General features: G+C 37.2%; 3 protein-coding genes across 8 annotated transcripts in view; 1 reads left to right on the top strand and 2 right to left on the bottom strand.

Moving 5' to 3' along the window:
* LOC100369503 (ubiquitin domain-containing protein UBFD1-like) overlaps positions 1-1,483 on the bottom strand; it is a 36,829-nt gene extending 35,346 nt beyond the window's left edge. For all 4 annotated transcript variants that reach the window (XM_085502062.1, XM_085502066.1, XM_085502071.1 and 1 more), the window contains exon 1: positions 1,344-1,483. The gene's annotated coding sequence lies outside the window, so the exon portion shown is untranslated. The remainder of the gene's footprint in view (positions 1-1,343) is intronic.
* A 197-nt stretch (positions 1,484-1,680) lies between these two features.
* LOC100369357 (serine/arginine-rich splicing factor 2-like) lies at positions 1,681-6,034 on the bottom strand. 3 transcript variants are annotated; one of them, XR_014930056.1, is made up of 5 exons: positions 5,716-6,034; positions 5,084-5,287; positions 3,609-3,650; positions 2,973-3,312; positions 1,681-2,561 (listed from the first exon to the last, which is right to left on the bottom strand). XR_014930056.1 is itself a non-coding variant. In XM_006813166.3 (4 exons), exons 1-4 carry the CDS (start codon positions 5,895-5,897, stop codon positions 3,093-3,095), a joined length of 648 nt encoding a protein of 215 aa, XP_006813229.1. In that variant the 5' UTR covers positions 5,898-6,034; the 3' UTR covers positions 2,603-3,092. The 3 variants fall into 3 exon arrangements, 2 of the variants coding, with proteins under 2 accessions (XP_006813229.1, XP_006813230.1); XM_006813166.3 differs by lacking the exon at positions 1,681-2,561 and having other exon boundaries at positions 2,603-3,312; XM_006813167.3 differs by lacking the exons at positions 1,681-2,561; positions 3,609-3,650 and having other exon boundaries at positions 2,603-3,312; positions 5,716-6,032.
* A 4,401-nt stretch (positions 6,035-10,435) lies between these two features.
* On the top strand, positions 10,436-12,863 carry LOC144345889 (uncharacterized). Its single transcript, XM_078006977.2, has 2 exons — positions 10,436-10,514; positions 12,064-12,863. Exon 2 carries the CDS (start codon positions 12,077-12,079, stop codon positions 12,839-12,841), a length of 765 nt encoding a protein of 254 aa, XP_077863103.1. The 5' UTR covers positions 10,436-10,514; positions 12,064-12,076; the 3' UTR covers positions 12,842-12,863.
* Positions 12,864-16,107: the final 3,244 nt, after the last annotated feature.

Below are 16,107 nucleotides of genomic sequence, written 5' to 3'. Positions count from 1 at the left end.
AAATTATAGAAAGTTTAATTTGGAAACTGAAATTCACATTTGGCAATTTAAACATAAAAATTGAATTGAACATCTGGGGCCATGTCCGGCTACTGAATGATTTATCCCATCTTTTGAAGAAACATTCCATTTGAAGAGCTTCCCATGAATGCAACTACCGGTACTCAACTAGTGTTGGTGTACACAGGAACATTGACCATGACCAAAACTGTTTCAGGATACCGAGTGTGGACCATGCCAAACCAGACAGCATCTAAGGCAACAGTCCTGCCTGAAGCAGCATACATCTTTGCAAATCAACACAAGCGTCGCGATGGTCGAAATATAGCCTCGACTGTCCTACAATAGCATTGTGGTAGCAAAATCTGGCAACACACCCACAAGACTACCAGTACTTAAAAACTGCCAGCTCAATTTGATAGTGTATTAAAGAAACTGAGCTGGTAAGTTTTCAAGAAACAATCGTAAATAGCATTTTTTTTTTATCTGAAATTGAAGATATAAAATAAACAAATCTGACAGGTCCACTTAAGGTCCCTAACATATCAAAACAACTGAGCTGGTAGTTTTAAAGAAGTCAAAAAAGCAACTCCACCCCCCACCCACCGACTGACAATCGTCTATATGACCAGCCAAGCTATCTATGAAAAAATCAGTTTTGTAAAGGATCAAATGTTCAGAAACTTCATCTTATGAAATTATATAATTTACTACCTGCCAACATTTACCATTTAGTTGAATTGGTCAAATGATTTAGTACTCTAATAAGCCTACCCCCACTTTTGTTTACAATGTCACGTTTGCACAAATGCCCATCTTGCACAATGACCCAAATTTAACAGTAGTCATAAAACCTAGTCTTTGCTTTTTCCAAAATATGTTATGCTTTGTAACTGCAGGGCATTTATTACTTCATTGCATATTCGGTTTACCTTTCAAAAATTGTCAATTACCAGTTTTAACAAATTCCAAGAGATCGTACATCAACATGAATTCACTTCAGAGTTGCTTTACCAAATGCCTCCAGTATTACTGTTCCAAAATAGCAGTTTTCATCAGAGACACGTTACCTAATTAGTATGCATTTTGACATTAACAATAACTGCAGAGTATGAAATTAATTGTTGAAATCGCTTCTACCAGAAACTAATAGCACCAAATTTGTCATCGTTTAACAGTTCTAAGGGCTGTAAATTTCTCATAACTTTTCCAAGTGTTGAAGTCAATGATGCAACTAATTTCACGATTTTATTTTCCAAATAAGATTCCTCTCAATCTGGCAGAGTTAACTCAAAATGTCTTTTACATTCCCTTTTCGAATGGATGCTCTGGTAAGCACCCACCTTTTGAAACGCATGTAGAGTATCGTATATAATGCACGAACTGCAATTTTTCAATGTACGTTATTCAACCCAGAGGCTGGAATCTGAAGCAGCTTCAAGACTGGAATCATCAGTGCTGTGGGGGGAAAAACTTGTTATTTTACTTACCTGACACCAACCCTGGAGAGGCAACACAAGTAATCAAAGGGCATGTAGGTTGGGCAGAGAAATGCTGACAAAGCACACACACTTGATCTATTCGGAGGAATGTCAATGATCACAAATTTGCAATCACCTAAATCAACAAAAACAATTTACATAGTGTGGTGGTTAACCAGAAAATTATCAAACACCGACAAAGACTGATACAAGTTTAGTTTACATCTTGGATCACAACTGCACTTCCAGACAGAAGGAACTCAAATTACGATTCATCCCCAAATTCAAATGCAGAGCAGAGAAAATATTCAATTAGCAGGAATCTGCTTTTAGTTCAACACCCTCTGAATTATAGCAATACTTGGGAAAACCGAAGTTCAAGTGCAAATTCAAAAGCAACAAATTATGTGTAGAGATCTGAACGTAATTCATTGCTATTCCCACAAACATTCCCGATTGTCATCAATTTCTGCAAGTATTCAATCTAGCACATTTTACCTCAAAAACCATTAATAGATAAACTCAACAAGATCCTTACACAAGTCATTGGAACCAGTTGCCCAATGAACCCAGGTAAATTATTCACTGCAACAAACGATTTTTCCTAGAAACTCTAAACTAAAAAGTACAGAGTACCAATAATTTGCACTGTACTAATATTGAATTTAAACACGAAATGAGGACAATCCCACATTAATAGCATAATTTTGAAGTTGGACATTTTTTGAAATGGAAGCACTAAAATCATCACAGACCCCCCCCTCCAATGTTCATTTCACAATAGCAGCAGTGAACAGCAAACTGAATTTTTTTTATCTGGTAGATCTGCCAGCAGAACCAAGCTGTGGAAACTGGTTTACAGATAAGCAGACTCAAATCAGCATAGACTGGCTTTCTTGTTTCTGGATCTCATACAGGAAGTCCGAAATTATCTCGCCATTCTGCACTGCACTGCATTAACAGCAACCCCAGCTTATTTTCAGTACAGGAGCACTGCTATCTCACACAGCCTGCATTCAGCTACCGCCAACAGACATGCTCTACTATTACAAGACAGCTTACAGTAACACCGTACTGCTCCTAGTAGTAGGGGAAATAACAGTAAGGTAAACATGTTAGTCTCAAGTTTTCACAATAAAAATGTTAAAATCTTTATTATATGGCTCAACAATACAAAAGACTGGTCCGCAGAAGCAAAAAAAAACAAAAAAAAACAATTCATTTGGGCAATAAAGGAAAATCACAGTTACATACAAGGAAGACTACCTTATTTTTAAAGTTAAAGTAAATTGAAGGGTCCTGGCAGTTCTAAAATCCTGAAAGGGAAAGTGGTCTGACTTGGTTTTGAATGTAAGCAAATACAAGTTACATACTCTCAACACTACATACAAGTACAGAATGATTGTACTGATTAACTACATAATTTCCTAGTCAATTCTAAAGCAACACTAAAATATCACCCTTACAAAAAATATTTAAAGTGATCTTAACCTTTTAATAAATTTGGTCTACTTGTCAAGGTTATATATAGATTTCTGGTTGAAGACTGCAAAGCCTTATCCACTACAGTACTTTACAGCAGTATTAACATCAATGTCATTAGTTGGAGTGTCAAGGAGATCTTGAACGCGATCTTGAAATAGATTTTGGTATGGAGCCAGACTTTGAAGGTGGTGACCGAGAACCACTGTGCATTGAACCTCTTGGTGATTTAGAACCAGATCGAGATCTGCGTGGGGATCTAGAACGACTGTGGCGGTAGTCTCTGCTTCTGGATCTGCTGCGAGAACGTCTGCGACGTGGGGATCTAGATCTGGACCTCGAGTAGGACCTGCAATGCATAATCAGGAGGAAAACTTTAATTACATTTAGTAAATCATCTCGTTAACTGAACTGCACCAGTATTACCACATCATATCTAAATTCCACTCGTTTGTACAGCTATCAAAATGATAAAACATTACTAGTACGACTGTTAATGTACCAACAGGTTAGTGCACACTCAATACCAGGTTATTCAACAATTCTGGAATTTAATACAAATATAGATGCAAGATGAAGAAATTTAAAATAGAATCAGAGATAATCTGGCAACACTACTGCAATATGATAAATAAAATAAAGGACCTGTATCTGCCTCTTGAATGTGATCTTGATCTTGAATAAGACCTGCAATCAGTAACACCATCGCAATTTGTAAGCAATCTGATGTTCACAAAGATTACTTTCACTTGTTGCACAAGGAATGCAAGACAAGAGTAAGCCCTTACATCTTGCTACAAAGTAGTTTTTGCAAACTTAGATTTAGGCAAGCATACATGAATTTTTGCATTTAGTATGTTAATGCTAGCAAATTGTGTAAAGTCAGTGTTGATGTGCATTAAAAAAATGCAACTACAAAAGATGTTGTACAGTGCTTCATTACTAGTGTCTTATTTTAGCTTATTTAGCCAGCATTAAAATTAAAATCCAGTCTATATTCAACTTCAAAGATAGAATTGTTTCCTTCACAAACTAATGAATTTAGAACCTAGTGAATAAATCTGCAACCTCAAACTGGCGAAAATTAAACCATGTGCATATTTTTCCATCTACACAAACAGGAACAAGGCAACACTGAATAAATTAACAAAAGTATGCAAATTACCCAGCTTTTCAAAAGGAAGAGGTTTATCTTGAACAAGAAGCACCCCCAGAGAGAGTAATTTGGATAAAGGTGTGAAAGACCATTTTCACATTTAAAAGCGATTGTCAATGTTTACACATGGGTTGCTGAATGCTCTTAGGTGCTATGAATTTGATTTGCTGCACAAGTACTTGACACTTAACATTATTTTGCATTTTTCAGCCTCAGCTTTGTTAATGTGTAAACAATTGCAATGCTTTCAGATAGTAAAATATGCTCCTTAGTTAAAGGATATTGGAAATGGTAAAACTTTTTATATCACCCTCCAACATTACTTGAGTGAAACATTTTTGGTAACACCAAGCTGCAAAGTAAACTATTTACTTTGGAGCAGTAAAAACAATTAGAACAGCGAGGAAAATACAAGAAAGCTACATAATTTAAAGGCCAATATACGAAAATAGCACGCGTGTGTGCATTTGCATGAGCTTAAGAGGCTCGTGAGACTGTCGCGTGTTCTATACATTTCCAACGCACATGTGGTCGGCGCCTTCGATTGTATTTATTTTGGGTTTTTTTATTCGCGAAATATATCACTGGCAGCGATTGTTTTGACATGTATCACGACTGAATATTCAAGCTGACCTTTTTTTGGCTATAGGTGTAGGTGGGTCGAGATGTCCAACGAAAAATGGGTCGAGATTTTTGGAGGTAGAGATGTCCAGTACCTGCAATACTGTATATTATAATGTGTTGGGTTTTACTTCCCCTTTTTGCTGCTGGCTAAATGCACCAATTAAAACCTAATGTATAGTTTCCGTCTGAAGCCAGTGAATTATTCTGCCAGCCCCAGTACTTTTCCATTGACTTTATCAAATCCATCATAAACAGAATTTTTCTTTCTTGTGTCAATCGGCTACCCTCGTGAAACCTGAATATACATCTAAAGTTCCAAATATCCAATTACAATACTTGCCTAGCTCGTCGTCGCCCTCCGCCACCGCCACCACCTCCGCCGCCACCATAGCCTCCGTAACCACCATAATATCGTCTTGGTGGTGGTCTATGTGGGTCAGATGGGCGGCCATAGCGTGCCATTTGAACTCTCAGTTCTCTGCCGTCTAATGTTGCTCCATCCATAGCATCCAGAGCATCCTCTGCATCACGTTTGTCATAATATCTGTGGCAATAAATAGTGGTAATTAAATTATTTCAGTGCAACCATCCATTAAGTGACTGTCTGTCTGTCTAGTTAATTTTGACATTGAAATATCCGAATGCATAATTTTTTACTAAATCGCACATGCACGACATTGTCAAATTTTAAACCAACATTTCACCAAGTGTTTGGTTTCACTTGTAATGATTGGGATAACTTCTGCCGCGCAATATTTTCACAGATATCTTTTGCCGCTAAAATCAAACGCGAGATGATAATAATATATGCAAAGCGTGGGCACAAAAGGGGACAGCGCGAAATGCACAATGGCGAATTGCACTACACATTTGTGAGCCACTAGACGACAGCATTTTACGCGATCCCACCTATATTTATCATTCAACAGATCTATGTAAAAAGCTTCGACAATATGCTAGTCTACAATTTACCTTACAAACGCAAATCCACGACTTTCTCTTGTAAATCTATCACGTGGTATGTAGACATCGCCGACGTCGCCATATTTCTCAAAGCAACGACGCAAGTCTTCTGGCGTGGTTCGATAGGTCAAATTGTCGACTTTAAGGGAATGCATTCCCTCTATTTCTGGTGGTCCTCGACTGTAGCTCATGCTATGAAATAGGTTAAAAGCCAGAAATGGACGCGAAAATACGACCAGTCTTTCCCAAACTTGACCACACACAGCGATCCAAACAACGCTGCCTTCCCTCACACGCGGTGCTGGGAAATAGTGCCTATAGGGGGGTGTTAGCAATTCGACGCTAATGAAAGTTCGCCGCTCTTGGCGCTGCTTGGAACAACCTCTCGCTTCGATCGCGTCCACCTCGCATCACATGATGTTCGTGTGACGTTTTCGTTCATGGACATTTAAATGTTTTTATATGAATATCATATTTTTATTCTTGGCTCTAAAATAGAATTTCACTTTTGAATGGTTATTTTCTTTTCTTTCAAACACTGAATATTGTTGACTGAACACACTATGATTGACATTGGCATTATTATGCTGACCGTCTTAGCAAATTGTTTGAGGCTTATGTGTTTTCTTTTGAATTGACTGTTTTACACCGAAAGTATGACAAATAATTAGAAATGTCTCATTACACTAGCCATTTGAGGGAAAATGGCGTAAGCTAGAAAACTGAACCCCTGTTGTGTGATCATTATTTATTGATGTGTTCATGCATCAGTATATTTAAAGGTCAGTAGTCGTCGCGCCGCGCATGTGTGACATTTGTGTTGATAAACATTGATTTTCCCACAATCCCATGCGCTCTTCTAATGGGAATCACAAGAATGAGGCTTGACCTGGGCGCCACTTGCACTAATTCCTACTGATGACTCCTTCGATACCATCCAATCACCTAAAAATACCTATTTAAAGCTTAGTTTCTTGTCAATTTGTACTAGTTGATCTGCGCAACAGCCAAAGTCGACTTCTTTGTTTCTATGAGACCCATATATCTCGCGCATGCGTGGCGCGACGACTACCGCCCTTTAATCACAACTCGTAGCCATGCTACACAATTAAATACCATTTACCATGTTGCTGCGAAATGCGATTAACAACTTTTGCTATAACTGACGAAACCAATACACCGCGAAAGTTCATCGCCTGATTGATACCAGTAAAACGGTATACAACTGTATTTGCATAAAACAAGTTGTATAAATCAGTCGTGTAAAAAATCAATACATATCACGTGACGGTGAGCGTATTAATTGTTAGTCCAGAAGTGGTCTGAAAACACAGTCCATCAAGGGTTGTAATCAGCTATAGAGGAGGTTATTTTTGAATAATTGAAGAAGAACTGTCATTCATCTGTATGAAATACCACACTTTTACAAACAGAAATACATGGCCGTTCTCTAATCTACATATACATGGCGAAAGCTGTGGGTGTTGCTAATTTGCATAAAGACAACATATAAGTACCACGTGTGGGATTGAAGGGAACAAATCACGATCAAGACATTAAAGGCAACATTTAACACGATGTAGTCGGGCGATTCTAACCGACCCACAGTTTTAAAAAGTCGGCCGACTGAACGTTAAATTAAAGAAAACCATGTTTTATTCCAACCGACGAGGATCCACCGATTCACAGCACAGTCAATTGAGGGCTGAAAATCAATAAATACTCATTTAAAAAATCATCCGCTATACGTATATAAATAAACAAGTTGTGAAACATAATAATAATAATAATATTTTATTAGCCTTTGAAAAAGTAAAGCGTAAAAAGTAACATACAAGTCAACAACAACAACAAGAAAAAAAAGGAAAAACAATTTACAAGAAGCATACATGTAAATCATTCAGTTTCTCGTTTCTGAATTTCCATAGGTGGGTGAAAAAGTTTCGGATTTCGTTTGATGTATTATTTCCCAAATCCGTATTGATTGCCCATAAAGCATCACTGAAGAGAAAATTAAATTTGAAATTAATTCCTCCTGAGAAAAATCTATGACAGATTTTTCATAGATTTCCATTATTGTATTGGTCAGTGCTAAATAGAATTTACTTCTCAAGTGGTGAGTTGATTTGCAAAGAAATAAAAAGTGATAAACATCCTCTTTTCCATCATTACAAAGCTTACAACCCCCGTTACCTTTATAATTTTCCCATCGTGTTTTATTCCCTTCCAAGTCTATTGCGTTTGACCTCACCTTAAAGAGGAGTGAGATGCCATGACGATCAAGGGGATCCTTTATATAATTTTCCTTTTTATTGTTGTGTTTAATCCAACCATAGTGCTTTAGGGATTTCATGTCTTGAATACTTTCAATAAAACGCTTTATTTCATTTTCTTCACTAATTTTATAGAAACTTTTAATCCAACTAATATTCTGTGGTCTTTTTAGGCCATAAACATGATCCATACCATTTTGAATTAGGATATTGTTGATATATTTTGGCCAGTTCCAAGCAAGTTTAGCCTTGTTCTGGTATGATTCATGTAGTTTAGAGAAAACTATTTTGGTCCACCTGGTATCATTCATCTTTTGTAATCTGTCCAAATACTGTATTCGGGATTTATCGTGAATAAAGTTGATGTCTTGCCATCCTAAATCTCCAAATATTTCTGGAGATTTCTACATTCCTAATAAATTTAAAGCGAAACTTGCCAAATTGATACTGGATGCTTTTAAGTTTGTTTTTATTCACTGTACTTTCTGACAGCCATACACTAGATCCATAGTTAATTGATGGCATGATTATATTTTGCCACAGGACATCACAATATTCAAATCTATTGTAACTGTTATGTTGGTTTATGATTGATTTACTCTATGCTAAAATTTTCGTTGCTTTTTTATAAGTTTCCATAATATGTGAGTGATCCTTCAATGATTTTGAAATAATGATAAATAAATCAAATCAAGGTAAATCAAGGAAAGATGCGCTGTTACGGCTCGCCTGATTGGCTGAAAATAAGTTTGCGCACTTGATTTACCCAGAACTCTGTGCGAATCCCCTTGATTCTGGCTGCTGGTCATTTTCGTTGATGAAATCGTCGGATATCATCAGAAAACGCGGGATTTGTGCAGTTTTGAATAAAACCAAGTTAGCGATTATAAACAATGGTTATTAACGTAACACCCGATCCCCTCTAAACTTTTTGTTGCGCATTTTAAGGTGAGAAATCGAAATTTGAAACCGACAAGGTGTCGATTTACTAGGTTCCATGTTTCACAACTTGTTTATTTATATACGTATAGCGGAAGATTTTTTTTTTTAAATTAGTATTTATTAATTTTCAGCCCTCAAGTGACAGCTGTCGACCGATTACAATCGACCCACAGGGAGCCCAGGAACTATGATCAACTGTATGTATGAGCGGGGGGTGGGTTATCGGCTGGTATCTAGTGTAAGAAATAGACAAGGGAGGAAGGCTCCAGCCACCTCATATTTTTTAAACTGGGAAAAATAAACGAACAGATTGAAAAATAAAATCTATAAAAAATAGCAAGTTGAAAATTATTAGTTGCTCTTTCAAATTTCGCCAAAGCCTTATCTATATTTTACCTATATCTGCAGAGTAAATCAAGAAAACTACACAAATTGACTTGATTTGCTAATAATTTGAATAATTAAATCATATTTAAAAAAACGAAACATGTTTACATATGTTTTATCATCGTCCGAATCGCACAGTTTCGCTAAATCCGGCCATTCATAACCGGCCCACGAACTCGTGCGTGACCTTGTTAGGAAAAGCCGTATTTCACTGCAGCTAAATTGAGTCATTTGATTGGGCGCGCCAAGGAGCTGGCGCCACCAATCAGAGTTTTTCTGATTCAACTTTGCTGAGAGTGAATGAGGACTGAGGAATGTCTAAATATTTGTGCAAACTGTGTTTTAGTAAACTGACAAAACTGTCGAAACTGATAACATATCAGCTTGTCCGATTCGGTCTTCGTTGTGACTGTGTTTGTAACAAACACGCCATCTTCCTCAAAGCGCTTTCTTTTGATGATCATGCAGTAAGCTCGATTAGAGCAATAATGCAATAAGGATTTTATTATTATCATTACCAATTTTCTTTCGTGAGTTCTGATTGGGTGATGCAAATGAGCCGAGGTGAATCTTATAGTCGTTTGAGCGCGTGCGACATACATAAATCGTGTTGAAATCTGCCAAGGGTTAATGTTGAGGCTTCGGCCGAATAAATGATCCTTGGCTGGCGAAGATGATGTTTTATATTTACATGTAAATATCAACTTCTCTCAATCAAGCACCATTGCCCCAGTCTGAGTACTTATGTGTTGTTTATCTTTTAAATCCAGAAAATGAAGAAAACTTCAAGAAAATGGCGGAATGATAAACATGCTAAATAAATAAATAACCAGTCATCATCTGATAACACGAATTCAGACTATTGTTACAATGCGTGCTAATTGCAGCATAGCCATGCGATGGAAACTTCAAACAGTTCCCAACCTTCATATCAGACAATATAAACATACGTATGACAATATTATGCTAAGCAGCTATTGTGAGCTGTTAAATCACGTGACATGTTTCAGTATTAATACAAACATGTATTGGTTATTCTACGCCGAGTAGTGCATCGATCACGCGTAACTGTATCCCTTCATTGGCCAATCAATGCCTGGATCCGAGTGTTCGTGACCCCGGTGACCTAAATTACAATACGAATGGTGACAGAAACACCAGCTTGTCATATATCAGTTTCATTTACTACTGTGAGTGCGGATGAAGGTGAGCTGATGTTTCCATATTTATTTCCTCCCATACACATATTTGTTTCTATAATGAGCATTCGCCATCTTTAGGCACTTGTTCCATGTATGAATTTCCCAGGCCCGTTTACCGGTGTCGTTGGCGTATGCCATTATACAGCTGGTTTCCTCTCCGCATCAATCTCGCATTGGAGGACAGTAAACAATAACCGATTCAACGAGCGCTGTTTGTGAAAGCATGACGGTGTTGACTGGCTGACTAAAACACACAAACAATTGTTTTTTAGTTTGTTTTTTTTTATAATAGGAAACTAAATATATTCCTAATGTCACCATATATTATCCATGCCATTTGTCAACATGCGACACTATCACTATGGCCATACTATAGATTAAAACTCCGCCCGCCCATTTAATTACTGAGGCCCGCAAGGTGAGACCTGCATTCCTGACGGATAAGTAACTTATGTTTTAACTGTAACTGATATTTAGACCATTATTGTATGTCGGAGTTTAAAACATAAACATTTCCCATATGTGTATCATAATGGTACCAAGAATGAAAAGTAGACTTTATTTTGCCTAGACGAGAGGAAAGCGTGCAAGCAACTTATGATTCAAGACTGGAAATGGACTGGTAATGGGAACAAAATGGCGCGCATTCAAGTTGGTGTGATAAAACAACACACATGTTTGAAATTCTACACTACTATATGCACACAGGGCCCGTGATATGCCGAGTCAAATGGTAAATTACATCCCCCGTTAATCGGAGACTGTAAAAGTAATACGATCACCTGCTTATCGTTAATCATCAAACAATCACTCGAACAGAAATAACTGGTGTCATTTTTTTTAGATAATTATTCCCCCATCCAACTATGGCATTATATGCCCATGATGTTATTCTGATAAACTTCATTAACGGTCATTGAACTTACTACGGAAGTTTTAAGGGCAGCAGTCGTCGTGCCGCGTCCTGTTCGATATGGGACTCATAGCGACGTATACAACGCGTGTAAAATACATTGTTTATTTACATGGATTTCGAACACGCACTGTGCGACGACCACCGCGCTTTAAACATTGAACCCCAAGATACACAAATGCTAGTCCATAATCGAGAATTCATCATTATAAGTATGAATGTTTTGTAAGTTCTATGTATTAATCAACTTAGAAGACTATTATCTGCGCGGGTGTCACGGTGGTCTTTACTGTTATACATATATACATATATATTGCACATGACTGGGATGTCGATCGTGTCACGATAATCGTTACACGTTACAATATTCAAGTGTGTCTTGGATACACATAACATATATGAATACGGGAGGATATGATGATAACTGTCGTCATCGAAGCCAGACAAGTGGCGTTTATAGACGCTTGATTTACCGTGAACGAAAAAGTAACACAAACAGCAGTATTACAATATAGCTCAATGTTTTGGAAACAAAATAACAATAACGTGTATAATGGAATGTTGATATCAATATTGATATTTTTATCACCAAAACAATCATGTAATAATTTATTATTAATATATTTTTCTTAATTCACAGACACATCATAACAATGTTGCGAGCAATGAGGATTCACGGTCTAAGTTCAACTCTGAGAATAATTCATGTACGAGGGTTCCGTAGAAATTCACGACCAGTTATAAAAGGATTGATGATTGTGTTGACTGTATTCATAATTTTCACGTTCGTCGGGCTCCAGTGTAAACCAATTTTGTTGAGGATAAAACGTTGGCGCAATGGACCATGCAGAGATAGACATTTTCACAAAGACGGTCACACGCCTGAAGGTGTCTACATCGATGTTGGAGCCGGTGACGGTAGGGCACTGAGGGCGTTTTACCAAGAGCTTCCAGCAGAAGTTGGCTTGCCAGTAATCCCTTGTCAGTACAACCCACGAGATTGGAGTGTCTTCGCAATCGAGGCGGACAAGCAGTTCAGTGGAATTCTCGAGAACATGAAACTCAATTACGGGTTTAGTTTGTTTAAAGATACCGCCGTTTGGTTCAAAAATGAGGAACTTAATTTGAACATGGAACAAGTTGGGCGGACGTTGGATTTGAACAAATGGCTAAGGACAAACTTGTCCAAAGAAGATTTTGTCGTATTAAGGATGAATATAGGAGGCTCTGAGTACGAACTGTTGGACAAAATGCTGAAAAACGGCTCATTCTGTTTGATTGATTTGTTGATAGTGTATTACCATAACAGACACGTTGGTAGAAGTAGCTTATTGGGACCATCTATGGCATATCGCATTAGGACGGTTGCCGGCAAAGCTGCGTGTGACGTTCAGATTTTGTATGAAGAAGTTGTGTGAATTAAATTGTCAATGGCCGCTTTTTCTGTCTTTCATTGGTTTAATATGAATACAAATGTTTGTGTCAGGTTGGAAAACAATGTGATATTAATATTTGGTCCAAAACTGTAGTGTTGACGTCACCATATCTACAAACCTGATTTTCAGGCGTTGGCCTTACATAGGGGTGCAATCTGAAACAGGAACGCGCAAACCTTCTAGCCAAACAACAAAACCATCACCCGAATCGTCGCAGATTTGTTGTTGAAGCCGGGGTTTAAGTTAAACTACTGTTCACAGTCCCTCTATCATATATATATATATATATAGAGAGAGAGAGAGAGGGACTGTGTACTGTCCTATGAATTTCAGTACTGGGGAGGGGGGGGGGTCAAAACTTTAAAATAGCCAGACTAAGTTAATGATTTTTTTATATTATACAAAAACAAATTGAATATTTTTTTCAACGGGGGGAGAGACCCCCCCCCCCCGATTCGCCACTGCGTAATAAACGCACTTTGGCTCGTGAAGACACCAACTAGCTAACCCTGATAGCTGGGTTTCCTACACCTTTTAAAAGCAAAGCATCGATTGAAGTGTGTATATTCGTCAGTGAGGTAAGGACAATTTTGTAATTGGCCAATCGGCACTGTATATAGATAGAGTATGTAAAGCGATATTAGCTGCAACTGCACATTTTCTGTGTCAAAAGTGTTAAATTGTAAAGGCCATCGTCGAAATGTGAAAGCTTATCATATACGCTATATGCCAACGTTGTACATTAAATCACTTGCAAATAAAACAGATGGCTGCAAAAGAGTGACAATTTTGTCTAGCGAACCTCAGGGATTACAGTACAAGATGACAACTTAACCAGGACCCTTGGCAAAATATCAAATACATTTCAATCATGAGAGGCTCAGCCTCTTTCTCACTGATGATTTGTTGTGTGCCATATTTCCCATAATAGTGTATTGCTTCATAATTATCAACGGTCCCAACCACGTGACCCAATTCAACGACTACTCGACCCTTTGTTTTCACATAGCATTTATGTGATGTTAGCCTGGTAATGGTCACTTTGCCATGCAATAACATTTGATCATATTTATATGGTAATATTTAAACAAAAAATGTTCAAAATCACAGCTATTGCTTCTTTAAAGGGCGGAGGTTGTCACGCCGCGCATATACGACATCCGTGCTGGTAAACATTGCTTTTCCCACATTCTAATGCGCTCTTCTAATGGGAAATCACAAGTACGAGTTTTGACCTGGGCGCGACGTGCACTCCTTGCACACTTTCCAATCACCAAAAAAATGTATCTAGTTAAAGCTTGGTAACGTCTGTGCAACAGTCAAAGTCGCCATCTTTGTTTATACTATGAGACTCATGTCCCGCTCATGCGTGGCGCGACGACCACCGCCCTTTAAATAGGAGCTCAATGTCAAGCCAATATGTCCCTAGGGACTGTGGTTACGTGGAATAGTTACAGTCCATACGATATAACAATGGAGAACAAGTAATACACAAAATACGCAGGGCAATGCCATGAGAATGCCATGAGAAATATCTGTGTGTACTAGATGCATGGCGTGCACACAATGCTTTCACAATCACAGACAAAGACTATATTTCATGTTAAAGATGCAATATTTTAAAATATTTTCCTCGATACTCGTATTGTCGACCAAATTGAATTAGTATTATCATGAACTAAAAATGTTGCGTTTGCAGGACACACAATTGTATTCGTTAGAAGAACAATAATACGCATGTGCAGTGATTGTTATTGTACATACATAAAAATAACCAGTGTACATGCGTATTACAAATTGCATTGTATCATTGAACGAATATTCGGATGGGTGTTACAAAAACAGTGTTTTCAGATCACGATACATCATACTCCAAAGTAGTCATCAATATTATATTTGGGTGGACCTCTGCTAGGAAGTACTGTTTTAGAGTATCAAACAATAATACCAAAACTTACATTTTATCATTCATATTGTATGTTTAAACATAGTAACAATAAATATAACATGAAACCACATCTGTATATTTTGATTTTGATATTGCACCGACTATATTATATACATCCAGAAGCTATAATTTTAAAATAATAATGCTTGAATTCAGTTCTTGTTTGTGTAGTTGTTAATTATTCGGTCGAATGAGTTAATAAAGTTTTGAGAGTCCAGTGTTTCCTAAGTGAACTATTTATGTCGAGTCATCCCATGGCATTCGCTACTCTTTGCAATACGGATGTTGTGTTATTTTACGTGCACTGGAAGCTCACGGGGCCGATAGTTTAACGTCCTATCCGACTGGACGCCATATTCCCGACACTGAGTATCCTAGGTTACTAATGTTAAACAACTATTATTACATATGAAATTTGTGCTTACAACTCTTTCTAGGGGATTTGGATTATAACACGATCTAAATCCAACGTTAAGCCTATAAACGTTCCATTGTTTTTGCAACAGAAATTTGGGATGCACAAGACGTCTCAAATATTGACTCAGTTCTTTAGATCCTTGTATAAAATAGATAAATATAATTGGATTGGTATAGTTATATTTCAACTACGGATAAACTAGAAACCCACTCAAAGGTGTATGTTATCGCGTTTTCGTTGCTCATATACTAGTAATTAGAAAAAAAATATATTGAAAGGAGTGAACGAATCTGTCCTTTATGTACTTATTCTAAAATTGAAGATGAGTATAATTTATTTTTAGTTTTTTGTCCGTAGTTTGAGGATCTTAGGAAAAATACATCCCAAGATGATATTTTACATTCAATTTGCCATCATATAATAAATTCATAGAATTGATGATGACGGTTGACAGTCACATACTACATGGCAGCTTGTCTATATCATTCCTTAAAACTAAAATATGAAATTTACAAAAACCTTGTGTGATTTTGGTACATGTTTTAAAATTATTATTTGTTCATGCAATCTGTATCTTTGGGTCCACGGGTTTTGAATTACAATAAATAAATAAATTACAATATTCAAATGTCAACTAAAAAAGAAGAGTATTTCAACTACAGTATATACCCACATCAGCAGGCCGGACCGACGTATTTTATGGATAAGAATTTGTCAAACAGATTCTCGCGTTTGTTGTTGAAAAAGTGTGACGAGTTTGTTATGTTAAAAATAGTATAAAGAGGCTCTTATAGTATTAACATCATTATAATGATAATAAGGCATCACAATGATAATTTCATTGTTTTACCATTCGGTGATATATATCCCTTTCTGTGCACA

This window comes from Saccoglossus kowalevskii, chromosome 8, assembly GCF_978046115.1.
Source record: "Saccoglossus kowalevskii chromosome 8, keSacKowa6.1, whole genome shotgun sequence".
In the NCBI taxonomy this organism is placed as follows: Eukaryota; Metazoa; Hemichordata; class Enteropneusta; family Harrimaniidae; genus Saccoglossus; species Saccoglossus kowalevskii.
The sequence above is the reverse complement of the archived record's forward strand: the minus strand, read 5'-3'. Positions and strand labels throughout refer to the sequence as shown.